The sequence below is a fragment of the Lygodium microphyllum genome, chromosome 20 (assembly GCF_053477565.2).
Source record: "Lygodium microphyllum isolate KBCC chromosome 20, Lygodium_microphyllum_v1.1.10, whole genome shotgun sequence".
Classification (NCBI taxonomy): domain Eukaryota; kingdom Viridiplantae; phylum Streptophyta; class Polypodiopsida; order Schizaeales; family Lygodiaceae; genus Lygodium; species Lygodium microphyllum.
In genome coordinates, this window is record NC_141154.1 from 105,416,127 (window position 1) to 105,431,272 (window position 15,146).

The window sequence follows — 15,146 nt, forward strand, 5'->3', positions numbered from 1 at the left end:
CTCCCTTAGTTCTTGAAGTTGGAGTTGTAGGTCTTGCACAACTAGAATTTTTGTAGGAAACCCTTGACCTTCCATCATGTGCCATCAAATTTCTCCCACATATTGGGCTTTAGCTCCTTTTTGTGTTATTGCAAGAGATTATTAGTAGTTAAGACTTGTTTATGTAAGCTTATCTCTCTTACTTCTTGAAGTTGGCATTGTAGGTCTTGCACAACTAGACTCAGAGCTTGGGGATGCTTTGTTTGTAGCTATGCATTGTTCTTATGGAGCTCTTGGATCTATTATTGAATGCTTTGCAGGTTAGTCATGACGCCTTGCATTATTGACCTCCATTAAGGCTAGGCAAGATCAAGGACTGGTAGGCTTGCCAACTATTATGAGTTCGGACAAGTGTTCTTTGAGAGCAAGGATCATAGCTCTCACATATTTAAGACAATAGCTCAAAAAGAAATTGAATCTTTGTTATAATAAGATTAATTAAACTAGATATAGCACAATATAAGGCACAACTAGATTGGATATATGACGTGAATCGATAGAGGACTTACCTCACAGGAGCCCCATAATTGGTGTTAGCAAGACTTTGGGGCTGTAGCCCAAGACCCCTATTTATACTAGAGCTTAAGGAGGTTACAAGGGAAGCTTCTAGGGTAGTGCTAGCAATAGCAATGACACAATCCTTAATGACATAAGCAATGATGTAAGTCTTGATAACATTAGCAATCATATAAACAACACTTACATCAGTGATGATGCAAGCATTTACATAATCAATGACAAGCAATCTTCTTAGAGAAGCTTCTAGAAACTTTTGGAAACTTTTAGAAACCTCAAAAGAACAATAAGCCCTATCACTACATTTACATAATCAATAACACAAGCAATATGCTAGAATCTTCTAGAGACTTTTGGAAGCTTTTAGAGACTTCAAAATGACACCAACCCTTGCTTAAGCTTGAGCATTTGCGACAACTTAAGCATAAATATTGTTAGGAGGATGTTTGGCAATAGAGACACAACTGTAATGCAAGTTAAGAAAGTAGGGGAGGTCCAAATTACATAAGCTTAGATTGTTGAAGTAGTTAAGAGGGACTAGGAACTAGAGCTACTTTTAAAATAAAAGCTCTTTATGTGGAGGATAATCATATGTGTACTATTGGCTGGAGGACAATTGGAGACAAGGGCATGTTGATGGCAAATGCATGGTGGATGCAATGAAACATTCAAGCATTTGTTTTGGGACATGTATCTTGCAAAAGATGACGGGAAGGCAATCCTTCCTAGGCTAGGCTTGGGAGAGTAGGATGAGAATATCATAATGTTATGCACATTTGGCATATGTAAAAATTGGAACAATGTAAGGGGGTGGGACTACTCATTTTTGAAGGAATAGGTATCAAAGTATGGCCAGTATGTAGGTAAATTAGACAAAGAGCTAAGATCATAGATGACTTGATATCATGGCTAATGTGGCCCACTTTTGTAGCTTGTAGTTTCTTTAAATTTAATACAACCTTTAGTGGCCAATTTGCCCTAGACAATGTATAGTTGAAATAGCTGTAAAAGAAACTACGTGGAGGCAAAAGGTCTATCAAAAAGCCAACTCACAAAAGGTCGGCCTACAACAACAAACAACAAGCAAATGAATCCCGACCTCTCAACAGAAGCAGCTTACCTGTCGCGTCTGCAGGGCGTTGCCGCCTATTCGAAGGTTGGTTAGCGAAGGCTGCACACCAGGAAGCAGAGGAGGGTAAAAAGGCTAGACCTCAGGGTCGATTCCAACCTTCACGGTATTACAAAGAGAGGATAATACATGGTGATGATGGAGGAAAGGCAAGCTGATTCCGCAGGTCCTCAGAACACAGAGAACGCCAATTTGCGTGACGACGTAGCAGAGACTAGCCCTCCCCTCCATCTGAAGGTCGCGTATGGTCTTCGCCTACACGATGTTTCCATTCCTTGCCAGGCCACATTTGGTGAGTTTTTAATCCACATCTCTGTGATTCGGTGAATATCACAAAATGGAAGAAGGCCAGGATTTGAGAGATCTACTCGTAGCTCACTGGTCAGACCATTTTTTGGTTCTTATCTGCTATTATGAATGCCTTGGCCACTGACAGTGGTGGCATTCAGATATATGTAGCTTTGGTATATGGACGGTGAGCAGGGCTCATGAACATGATCTATCGGATGAGGAATCTATTGAGTGTGCTTCAGGATGATAGTTGACCACTATTAGAATAACTTCATGAAGTTATCGAGTTGAAGAATTAGCTGAAGGACACTGGCTACACACATATGTGATGAGATCTTGATGCTACTATCTATGCGGTGATTCAGTTGTGCTGATGAGGTTCCTGAAATGAGCCCTTGAGTTTGCTGACGTAGCAAAGTGCTTAATTGCCTTCCAAATGAGGAGGTCATTTGTTTGAATCTTCGTAATTAATCTGTGTGGATTAGCATATGCGAGTAGATCAAATGCTAATGAAAGTGATTGTAAGTACTTCTATAGAGTCATTTTCTAATGAAAATGATTGTAAGTACTTCTATAGAGTCATTTTAGAATGTTAGGGTTTATGACATTTTAAAATGATGTTCTCATTAATATAGATAATTATAGAGTTCTAGATTTTGAGGGGTACATGTCAGTCACATAGGACTTTATTTATCGCATTAAAATAGACATTTGTTTGTCTCATAGGATATGTTCTGGTCTGAGTTGGGATCATCTTGATTGATAAGGGCTGTGAGAGTCCTATCGGTCATCATCTATGGGTTTTTGACTTTCTCGTTCAATTTAACCACATAGCTGAAGCTCAAATAGAATATATGGAGCACCACTACTACTAAATCACTGCAAACTTATGGGAGGAGTATTGGGTTGAGTCAGATCCCATAGAAAAATACATTTGTCTGAATTTCAGACATTTAAGGGGAGCTTTAGGCCAAGGTAATTTTCGATTTCCTAAGAGTCTATTACGTAGTACAAGTATAGATGCTTGGTCACAAAGTTGGCATCGACACACTTTTTGACAGGGGATACAGATCCTTTTTACCATCCATGATAAACTCTAGTTTAAGGGTTTATTGTTCTATAATGGCATAGTAAAGGTGTCATTTAGTCTTCAGTTGGTTCAAGTTGTGCATTTTGTTTGCACACAATTTTTGGTTTGTGGAGTTTTCTTTCGCTATGAGCCTAACCAAGCCTAACCAAGGTTAGGAGTGGGTGCGAGTTGCTCAAGCAATGAAAGATTAGGCCAATATTAAATTCTTGCTTATTGGCCAATTTATTTTGCTCTCATATAGCCCCAAAGAGAAATTCAAAGCGAAATCTTAAATTAGAATTAACCTTGAAAAATTAGAGTTTTGGGTGGAATAATTGGTCTAAAAAGTTCTATAAAGGGAACCGAAGGATAAGTCACTCTTCACCTTGCTTTAGCCAAACTTTCATCTCTAGATCCTATGTGATCCTCAACAGCTTTTAGTACCACCTTGCTGCCACGACCTCTCATCATCCTTGACCTTTTTGGAGGTGGAGTGCTGCTGTCTCTACCCCAAACACAGCCTCTCCTGCAAAACACAGCTGTTTGCTTTTGATCTAACAGTCCCCGGTGATGTGTTGCTCTTCCCACCCCTGATACTGCTGCCTATTGTATGGACATACTAGAGAGAACAAAGCACAGGACGTATGACACAATAAGAACACAATTTAATGAATGCTCTATGAGGGAAGAGTGTATAGAAGAATGAGAATAAAGGAGCCTTTGGTCCATGTATCAAAGGACCAGGGCTGAGGTGAGCTGATGGAGACAAGAGATGCTGGAAACAGCTCCGAGAGTGTGTTGCACCCTGGATGGATCCCAAGTGTAGCGAACAGTCCATTCAAAGCTGGAGGATGTTGTAAACAAGGCTTAAGCTGTTTTGCAATGCAGCTGGTGTGAACCGGCAACACACAGGAGTGGCAAGCCTCAATATGATGACATGGGAGCCCAGAGGAGGCAACAATGATGGCAGCAGTCCTTCTGTGAGTAAATGCAGCAGTGTGGACCCAGAGAAAGCAGTGGCCAGCAGGAGAGGTGGCAGCAGCATGTCCTGAAGGATTGTAATGCCTATTAAGTTCCACAAGCATAGTTAGTGCAAGTCCACCCTCAAGGGCGTTGAAGATGAAGAAATGTAGAGGCAAATGACAAGGTACTATTGCTTATGCTGCGAATAGTGACTGCTGTTCATGTGGATCCACTGAAGATGAAGAAATGTAGAAGCAATGACAAGGTAATGTTGCTGATGCTGCAAATAGTGAGTGCTGTGCATGTGGATCCATTGAAGAGGAAAAAGGGAGATATGCTTATGCAATTCAAGGGTTTTCACTGGAGGGATGCCTACACTTGCAGTTGTTCATCCTTTCTAGGCATCCTAGTTCACCAAAAACAATGCAATGCAAGGGGTGTAACGAATTAGGAAGCATGAATGCAATATGTGTCTCTTGAGGAGTGCCCTCGCATGGAACTTGTTCACATATTCAAGCATCCTTTTATAGTGATGATTATCTTGATACAAATAGAAGATGATACAAGGAGAACATAATATAAGCAAAATGACTGCATTCCTTTAAAGAGAGGAACTGCAACCTCCCACATGGAGTTGATATTGCAAGTGGAAGAAGTAAGCACCCCTCTTACTCCATCATGTTGTTGCCAAAGGTTGAGGGAGAAGAACCTATTGAAGAAGAGTGAAGTATGCAGTTTACCCAGAAACACATGAAAAGAATGGCCTCTATGGTAGCCCCAAGGAAGGCTCTTATCTCCATCTTTGGAAGGGAAGTTTCCATACTAGTCCAAGAAGCTGCCATTAGGAGTCCCAAGCCAAGCCAAGACTAGTAGGTCCTTGCAATGTTAGTCCTTGATTGAAATACAAAGCAAGCATAAGTATTTTCATGAGACCTTAGGAAATGTATACTTAAACTTCAATGAAGACACTTTTGGTGCTTTGAAAAAGGCTAAGAAGAGTTACCATTTGAAAAGGTAAGAAAGCTCAACATGTAAGATAGTAAGAAGAGGAATGTGCAATGGAAGAGAGAATACAAGCTTGAGTGAATTTTGCAGAGATTTGAATTTGTGCAAGTGGGGAGAGGATCACATCTCGATTAGTGCCATAGGCATTTGAATCCAATTAGGCTCTACCTCCAATGATTGTCTAGTTCTGATGGTTGCATGAGGCAGTGAGCTTGGCTACTTTTGGCTATGCACTTGAAGTAGATGGCAACTTAGAAGTAGAAATCAAGGGTGCTTACTTTATATTTGTATGCCATTAGTAGAGGCAAGATGAGGATCCTTTGGAATTGATGGTTTTGTGGGAAAGTGGGCTTGATTGCTTCTTGTTGCGCAGTTGAAGTAGATGCCGACTTAGAAGTAGAAGTGGAGGGTGCATCTTGTATCCTTGTATACCCTTAGTGGAGGTAAGATGTACTTGAGAACCAAACTCATGGGAGTTCGAGAAGGGGGTTGGCTAAGGGGGGGGTGCCCACAAGTCACATGACTAGTGAGTCACCAATGATTAGTGCATTTTAAAGATGATGTTCTCATTGATATAGATAATTGTAGAGTTCTAGTTTTAGAGGGGTGCATGTTGGTCACGCAGGACTTTATATAGTACATTAAAAGAGAAATATGTTTGTCTCATAGGATACATTCCGGTTTGAGTTGGGACCATCCTTGTTGATAAGGGGTTGTGAGAGTCCTATAGGTCATTATCTATGGGTTTTAGACTTTCTGGTTCAAGATTGACCACATAGTTGATGCTAAAACAGAAGATATGGAGCACCACATTTGATATTTGGCCAACTTGATTGTTGAGTCATCCTTAGTTATCTTAAAATCTTGAAGATTCATGCAAGGGGTACGATTGCAAGCCATATAGCAGCCAATTAGAGTGCCCAATGGTCGGATGCAAGGCCAAAGCGTTGGAGTTGGGAATGGAATTCAAGTATATGACCTTGCATCAACTCAATTATGTTGTGACATTGTGGTTCTTCCAAGAGGAGTGTATCTCCTACGAAGATGTAAGAATCACAACCCTAATTATGCAACTCAACAAAAGGCGAGAAAAGCAAAATAGTAAAAAAAACCTCAAATCTTTATTAGAGTAGTTAATGGAGATTTGTAGTAGTACTAGCTCAGAGAGCCCAAGCATGAACCAACATGCTTCTCTTTGATTCTTGGAAGCCACCTTATTTTGGACAGCTCTATGTTGCACTCTTGTCCTTGATCTTCAACCATGATTTATCACAAGCACTCAAGATCGTGAATCTCATGAGCACTCCAATTCGCTAGCTAGACTTCTTGTGCTCCTTGCAGTAGGCTCAAATGAGAGGTGAAGTAGAAGATGCGGCCATGTAGTGGCTCATGAAAGTTAGAAACTCAAGGCAATTGAGTTAAACTATTCCACCTATAACAAAGAACTCGTGGCCATTTTACATGCTTTGAAGAAGTCAAGACACTATTTGATTCGGTAAGATTTTTGTATCAAGTCTAATTAGCAAGCGTTATGCTATCTTCTCATGCAATCATAGCAGGATACGGCTCTTGAACAATTGCATTGTTGGTAGGTCTTGTCTCAATTGACTTTCAAGATTGAGTACGTGTTTGGGAAGGAGAATGGAGTAGCAGATGCATTGTTGACAACCACATGAAGTGATAGTGGTTATTTCATTGGTATTACATATCTTTGCTCCTATAAAGGAGCTCTATGAGGCTGATTTGGATTTTGGTCTAGAGATGTAGAAGTGCAAATAGGGTCTTAATTTAGACTATGTGTTGAAGAATGCGTGCATGTATTTTTATGATAGACTTTGAAACCAGCCTTCCTCTTCAGAGAGGGCGGTAATGACCTAATCACACTAATTACAGCAAGTAATTAATTCAAATAAATTGGAATGCACACTTTATCACTTTAATCTTGGACAATGGACAACCTTTTGTTCCCAAAACTGGCGCCCCTTGCAATATTTCTTTAGCTTTTATTGCAAATAGATGGAGTACAACTGAGATTCTTTGATCCCCTCCACTAATCCAAGTGCTTCTTGTTATCAAAACTGACCAACAAGCTTTTAAACCAATTTGCCCCTTCGTTTACTTGGGGAATTGGCCTTCTAGTGTTCCATAGCTTCCAGGCCTTAGCCATATCTCGGGAGCCTACGCACAATGAGCGTCTTTGGCATTTTCGCTTAGGGCATCTTGGTTATGACTCACTTTATGAGTTGTCACGCCGTGAGCTGGTTGAGGGCCTTCCACGCGTGAAGCTAGCTCGAGATGTTTGTAAAGCCTGTCAGCTCGGGAAGCAGCACCGTATGCCATTTTCTTAGCAGTCTACACATAGAGATGAGGATTCTCTTAGACTGATTTACATTGATCTTTATGGGCCGACATCCACTGCTGCTTTGAATGGCGTGATGTACTTCTTTTTGATAGTGGATGATCATTCTCGATGCATGTGGGTGTACTTCCTCAAGCATAAGTCGGGTGCTTTTACATATTTTTCTGCTTGGGTGCTGCTGGTTTATAATCAGATTGGTCGTCGTGTTGGGTGCATGAGAAGTGATAGCGGTGGTGAGTTTATCTCCTACGAGTTTTCCGAGTTTCTACAGAAGCATGGTATTTCTCGCTAGCTCACCTCTACCAACTCCCCCTCTCAGAATGGAGTCGTAGAGCGTAGGAACCGCACAGTCACGGAAATGGCACGCTCTATGTTGTTTGCAGCAGAGCTTCTGGAGCACCTTTGGGTCAAGGCTGTTAACACTTAGGTGTAGATCCTTAACCGGTGCTCGACTGCGGCTCTTTCTCAGAAGACCCCGTATGAGGCATTTTTTGGCTCTCGGCCTGTTATTTCCCATTTCAGAGTCTTCGGGTGTCGTGCGTACACACATGCCTGATGACAAGATAGATAAGCTTACCACTTCGGATAAGACATGGCCAGTGGCCACGCCTCTTGATCTTACTGTCCACTTGCCGAAGGATATCCTAGGACAGCCCTTCGATGGACACAACTATCGTTTTGTTATACGAAAACTTCTTTGGTTAATTCATACTAGGCCGGATTTAGCTTACTTAGTTAGCATACTCAGTCAGTATTTCAGAGTACCTAGAATGTCACATTGGATTGCATGTCTTCGTGTGTTGCGTTATTTGCGGTGTATTTTTTCTTATGGCTTGACATATGGTTCTGGTTTATATTTGCAGTGGTACACTGATTCTGATTGGGCATGAGATTCTGACACCCGGCGTTTCCATGGCGGCTATCTCTTTACCTTGGGCACGGCTCCCATTTCTTGGTCCAGTTGTAAGCAAGAGACGGTGGCGGCTTTCATTGCTGAGGCTAAGTATCGGACTCTCTTCGATGGCACCACCTAGGCCATCTATCTGAGGAGTTTACTGGCGGCTCTTCATTTTCCATGTGACTCTCCCATAGTTGTCTATTGCGACAACCAGAGTGTCATTGCCCTTGCAGGCAGTCCGATCATCACACCACGGACACAGCATGTGGGAGTCCACTTTCACTTTTCCAGAGAGCAGGTTGAGCTAAGCACTATTCGCCTAGAGTTTGTGCCTTCATCAGATAATTTTGTAGATATATTGACCAAAGCGGTCAACCGGCCGGTTCTTCAGTATCTGCTACCCAGTATTGGCTTGGGTACACCCTCCCCTACTTCTTCAGCTTGACGGGAAGAGGGTGCTTTCCTCTTGCTTTCCCTTCCAGTTTGAGAGGGGACGGCTCCTACTCTTGATCGTGACAGTGATGATGCTTATAGTTTTTTTACATTCACTTATTCTTTTGTATTGTATTATGGGCAGTTGTAACTTCATCCGCACTATTAGGATGACCTGATTGTAAAAGGGCACTTGGACAAGTGAACACTTCCCTTGCGAGGGCACTGTCCCAGTGGCACTGTTGCATAGTATATTGCATGAGCATGACATCTTGCATCTCCCTTTGCATTACCCAATGCATTGGCATTCTGTTCATGTCAACATGCATTTGTGCGCATTTATCCCTTTTCGATCTTTTGGAGTGGTCGACTCTAGGATCCACCATATTCGTAGCATAACACATGGCAGTTCTCCTAAAGGCAGTTTCCCTACCCTTGCTTGCTTGCTTGCTTTGCTTGTCTTGCTAAGCCCACCGTTTTTTTTGCCTCTCACATATTCAATATATGATTGGCACATACACTCACTTTTATCATCCTTAGGCACTTATCCTCGTCAGTGCGAGGGATTGGCTTGGTAGTTTTGTGAATAACTTGGGTTTAAAACTCTCTTTATCTTTTCCTATCTGTCACTTAATCGGTCGCTGCCCCTATATTACTTATGTATTTTCAAAACACATTTCAAAAAAATAAAAAAAGAAAACTAAATAAACAAGTCCATTGTTGATTCCATATATGCCTTTATAGGCCCTGGTAGGCCCTTGGGCAGCCGACGAGCACCCTTGGTCCGATGCCCTGACCTCTCTGGGGTGATCACTTGGGCTCCCTTGGTAAGATATCCATCGCCTCTATAGTCTTGGTAGACCACTGGGCAGCTGATGTGCACCTTTTGTCCGATGCCTTGGCTGCTTTGCGATGGAACGCCTTGGGGTAAATCAAAATTTAAGTTGGCCTACTTTTCTTGCCCTATTTTGGGCCTGAGAGGGGGTGTTATGCTAAGAAATGCACTTAACCACTTAAACAGCCCCAAAACATGCTTATTTTAGGCTTAGTTTAGTGGGAGAGGATCTAGAACCCTAATTTTCTATAAATTGGCAGCCAACCCTCCACTCTTTTACAATCTCGTTTTTGTAAGTTTCAGGTGTTACAAGCTTGTTGCCCACACCCCGGTCACGGAGGACATCTCAGTCCTTGCTGTCCATCACTGTTCCCTATAGTCTGGCGCTTGTTTCCAGCCCTCCACACGCTGATTACTGCTGTTTCTGCTTGGCGATTGATTGTTCATCTGCACTGCTGTCGTACAGCCTGCCACGCCAGCAAACTGCTGCGTTTGCAGACTCCAGCTGTCGCCTTGACAGTTTTCTCTCTCCTGTTTGCAGTCGCCGGAGTCATTCTCTCTTCTGCAGGCTCCGTTTTTAGTCTTTCTCTCTGCTGCAGGCTGTCCTGCCTGCGTTTTTAGTCTCTCTCTCTCTCTCTTGCAGATTGCCCTGCGTGCGTTTTTAGTATTTTTCTCTCTTGTAGGCTCCGTTTTTAGTCTTTCTTTCTCCTCATTTCTATCTGCATCAGATCTAGCTTCTCACTGCTGCGTTTGTTGGTGTTCGACATCTGGAGGCTGCCTTGCTGCGATTCGGGGTCCGTTCGGAGTACGATACACTCTCTAGCTCATTACCCCTGCCCTGATCCTAGAGATACAGGAGTTCGAGGCTTAGTATTATTCACTTCATAGTGTGTTTGCTGCACGAGCATCGTATTATTAGTAGTCATATCATTTCATTTCATTTATTCACTGTGTTCATTGTCTTTGAGTTACTCTAACCCTAACTCTAATTGTGTTCTTTTTATCAGTCTGTGCTTTGTCGTACGGTTTCTGTTTATGTTTCTGTGTTAGGGTATTTTTCTTTACAGTTGTTGTCGTGGTCAAGCAGCCAAGCGTTTCTTTGTGGCATGGCTGGTTGGGACAGATGAGTCAAACAGGAGTAAAAGTGCTTTCTCATTAGAGTTACTTGCCTTGTCTTCGTTATGCTGATTTTGGGCATTGTGATCATTGTATTTATGGTAAATATGGACAGATGTCTCACAAAAAGTCTCTTTCTTTGAAATCTTCTTCTCTAGAGTTAGTACATTCAGATGTATGTTAGATGCCAAGATTATCTTTAGGGGGAAAGAAATATTTTGTTACCTTTGTTGATGATGCTACACGAAAGGTATGGGTTTATTCTATTCGTAGCAAGGATGAAGTGCTTGACAAGTTCTTGGCATTGTTTGAAAATCAGACAGCTAAGACACTTAAGTGTCTTTGCTTTGACAATGGTGGGAAATATGGGTCTAAGGCCTTTCATGCATTTTGTGACATCAAAGGGATAAAGAGGGAGCTCACTGCCCCTCATAATCCACCCCAAAATGAAGTTGCAGAGCGTATGAATCGGACCATATAGGATAAGGCCCGTACAATGCTGTCTCATGTTGCATTACCCCATGGTTTTTGGGCAGAGGCTGTTATGACAGCCGTTCACTTAATTAATCGGTCACCAAATAGGTCTTTGGGGGGAGGGGAGTTCCCTAAGAAGCGTGGTCGGGCAAGCCACCTTTATATGCTCATCTGAAAGTGTTTGGCTGCGAGGTTTTTCTGCATATTCGTAAAGAAAAACGCAGCAAACTTGAGCCAAAGTCTTGTAAATGCATTTTCCTAGGATATGGTGACGAGGGTGAAATGGATTATAGATTATGGGATCCCAAGAAAAGGAAAGTAATACGCAGCAATGATGTTATCTTCCGGGAAGATAGCATGCATAAACAACCCCAAAAGATTGAGGTCCGTAGGGTTGTATTTCGGGAAGAAATACATTTTGGACAGCAAAATGTGCCCGCTGTACAACAGCAAATACTTGCTGTAAATGAATCTGCAAATGTAGAAAATAATATTGGAAATGATTAGCTAGCTATTGCCCATGATAATGAGCCACTACATGTGCAGGAATAGCGAGGATAGCAAGCTCTTAATGCTGATTTGCAGGCTGAAATGCCATGACAGCATGTTAAAAATGGAAATTTGTAGGAACAGTCAGCAAACAATGATCATTGGGTTAGGAGATCATCTAGGGCTACTAGACAATCTGACAGGTTTGTTCTTGGTGCAAACAATGTGGCTGATTATGTCATGTTGACCGACTGTGGTGAACCGACTTGCTTCAAGGAAGCAATGGATAGACATGATAGCAAGAAATGATATGAAGCCATGTTGTCAGAGATGGAATCTCTTGAGAAAAATGACACTTGGGACTTGGTACAGTTGCCTAAAGGGCACAAAACACTTCCATGCAAATGGGTTTACAAGATGAAAATCACTTCTGGTTCCTCACCAAAGTACAAAGCAAGATTGGGTGCAAAGGGGTACAAGCAGGAGCAAGGAATTGACTTTGATGAGATTTTCTCTCCTGTAGTCAAGATGACTAAATTGAGAACCATTGTGGGCTTGGTTGCAGTTGAAGATATGAAACTCATACAGATGGATGTAAAGGCTGCATTTTTACATGGTGATCTGCTTGAAGACATATATAAACAGTAGCCTAAAGGGTTTGTGGAAAAAGGGAAAGAAAAGATGATATGTAAACTCAAAAGGAGTTTTGTGTAGGCTGAAACAAGCACCCAGAGAATGGTATTATAAGTTTGATATATTTATGCAGTCTCAAGGTTTCCATAGAAGTCAGGTGGATCACTGCTTATATACCAAGAAGGCAGCAGATGGCAGCCTGATTATCTTGGTCTTGTATGTAGATGACATGCTGATTGTTGGCAGGGATACTCATGCCTTGAACTCACTGAAGCAAAGTCTTCATGGCAGCTTTGACATGAAGGATCTTGGTAAAGCAAATCACATTCTTGGCATGTGAATTCTCAGAGATAAGTCGATAGACTTACTCTATCTATCTCAACAGGAGTATATCTCCAAGGTTTTGCAGCGTTTCAATATGGAGGGGGGGAAAATAATTGGGATTCCATTGCCTCCATATGTGAAACTTAGTGCAGAGGACAGCCCTACATCTAATGATGAGAAGGCTGAAATGGTTAAGATACCATATGCTTCAGCTGTTGACAGTTTGATGTATGCTATGGTTACTACATGTCCTGACATTGCCTTTGCAGTGGGAGTGGTTAGCAGATACATGGCTACCCCTGGCAAGAAGCATTGGGATGCAGTGAAAGGTATTATGAGATGCCTCAAAGACACAAAGGAGTTGTGCATCTGCTTTGGAAAGCAGAAGGCATCTGTTGTTGGCTTTACGGATGCAGACTATACTGGTCATGCGGACTGTAGAAAATCCACTTTTGGGTATGTGTGTAGAAAATCCACTTTTGGGTATGTGTTTACTTTCACAGGAGGAGCAGTCTCTTGGATCTTCAAGCTACAGAAGGGTGTTGCATTGTCTACTACAGAGGCAGAGTATGTGGTTGCCACTGAGGCATGCAAGGAGGCTTTATGGCTTTCACGTCTGGTGGGAGAGCTTGGCATCACAGAGTTACCTGTTCCCAATTGTGATAGTCAGATTGCTATCATGCTAGCACGGAATCCTGTCTTTCATGCAAAGACAAAGCACATACAGGTGAAGTACCACGTCATTAGAGATGTACTTGACAGCAAGAGCATTGAGCTTGTCAAAGTGTATACAGATGATAATCGTGCAGACCTTCTCACGAAGGGTCTTCTAGTAGAGCGGTTTACTGATTGCTGACAGATGATGGGAGTTGGATAGATATATGTATTTTAGCTTTGTACATACCTAGACTTAGTTAATTCTTTTCTCCTCTTAAGGCACATTGCCTTTAGGTGGAAGGCTATTGGGAATAAAGGCCCTCGTGCCTTTAAATGTGCTTGGGTGTGAACACACCCTTAGCACTTGTACTTACACACATATATCTATCTAAAAACCTAAAGATACACTTGTTATTGTACCTACAAATGTGCATACTCTGCTCTGCTCTCTCACACTCTGTCTCTCCGTGACTAAGGAATACCCACTGTCTCGATCTTCGTGCCTAACCTGTCACTACACTTCTGAGGTAGCCAGGGGCAAGAGAAGACCAATCAACAGCAGGGTGACAGCATCTACAGGCTGTTGAGACAAGGCAACAACAATAAATGACTGATTTTCTTGAGTTCTTTGCATCTACAAGCTGTTGTGGCAAGGCAGCAGCTGCATTTGACTGATTTTCAGTCATTTTTCACGACAAAACTTTGAATTTTCTCTCTCTACAGCTTTCTCTCTCATCTCTGAGCCATTTCACAGCCTTGCTTCGAAGATCTCAACATTTGGACCCTTGGAGGTTGAGAAATTGCAAATTTCTTTGCTGTAAACCTTAATTTCAGCAGAAATTAGGGTGTTGAGCTAAAATATGCATTACTTGTTGATTAGCTTCTTAAATAGCCCCAAAACACACTAAAAAAATTGCTCTTTTAGAGTAAAAACCCTAAAACGGAGAGCGGTTCGAGAGAGTTCAGTGGAAACCCTAATTTTTGGGGCGTCCTTCCACATCTATAAATAGACAGGCTGCCCCCATTCAGCCTTATTCCATCTGTGTAGGTTTCTCACTCCATGTGCAAATTTCAGCCATCAACCTCCTCCCACGTGGTTGTCTAGCCCTCGAGACTGTTGCCACTCCATCCGTGTTTGCTCCTGTTGCTGGTGCCTTCATGCGTGTTGACGTCAACTGCTAGCGATATCATCATTTGCTGTGATCTGATCATCCAGTTAGCGCCAACCACATCAGACATTGTTTCAGCTTGCTGTTTATAGCAGACTGTGTATTGTTTCCAGCCTCTAATTGGTGGTACATTGCTGTGTTTACCAGTTTCCAGCCTCTAGACTGTTGTGTTTTGGTGACCAGCCCAGTGTCATTTACTATTCAGCACTCCTACACTCCGACTGGTGGTCACAGACTTGGGATTCGTCTCCGATGGACGTCTCACTCGAACATTGCTTTGCCCTTGAGCACACTGTACACTCTTACATTCATTTACAACATTCATTCACTTCAGAGTTGTGTTCTCTCTCTCCCTTCTTCTGTTTGTGTTTGAGTTTTGAGTTTTGCATTTAGGGTTTGAGTTTTGCTCTTTGTGTTTGTGTTTGTCTCTTTGTGTTTCTATCGTGGTCGTACACTCTGTGCATCCTTAGTGCAAACCCTAGCAGTTTTCTTCACAGGGTATCAGAGCCGGTGCTCTTGTAAAGAGTATCCTGCGGATATTGTGGAGAGCTAGTCTTTGTGTGAGGCTCACAATACAACTCCTAACCGAATCACAATGTCCAAGACACCACCTTCTCTAGTTCCCATGATATCTTATTAGGCTTCTCCATCATTGGAGGCCCTAAGACGGCATTATGGACTCGGTCGGTGAGGAGGACGACACTCCACCTTCACCAGATTTCACTAACATGACAGAGGACTTTGAGGA

The 15,146-nt window shown here is 42.3% G+C and overlaps 1 protein-coding gene across 2 annotated transcripts in view; it reads left to right on the forward strand.

Annotated features, from left to right (window-relative positions):
- Positions 1 to 1,584: 1,584 nt before the first annotated feature.
- Positions 1,585 to 15,146, forward strand: part of LOC148019215 (BAG family molecular chaperone regulator 4-like) — a 34,954-nt gene continuing 21,392 nt past the window's right edge. The window contains exon 1 of one of the 2 annotated variants that reach the window (XM_087660761.1): positions 1,585 to 1,976. In XM_087660761.1, coding sequence (XP_087516887.1) covers positions 1,814 to 1,976 — 163 coding nt within the window. In that variant the 5' untranslated portion in view covers positions 1,585 to 1,813. The remainder of the gene's footprint in view (positions 1,977 to 15,146) is intronic. The other variant, XM_087660762.1, reaches the window with a different exon arrangement.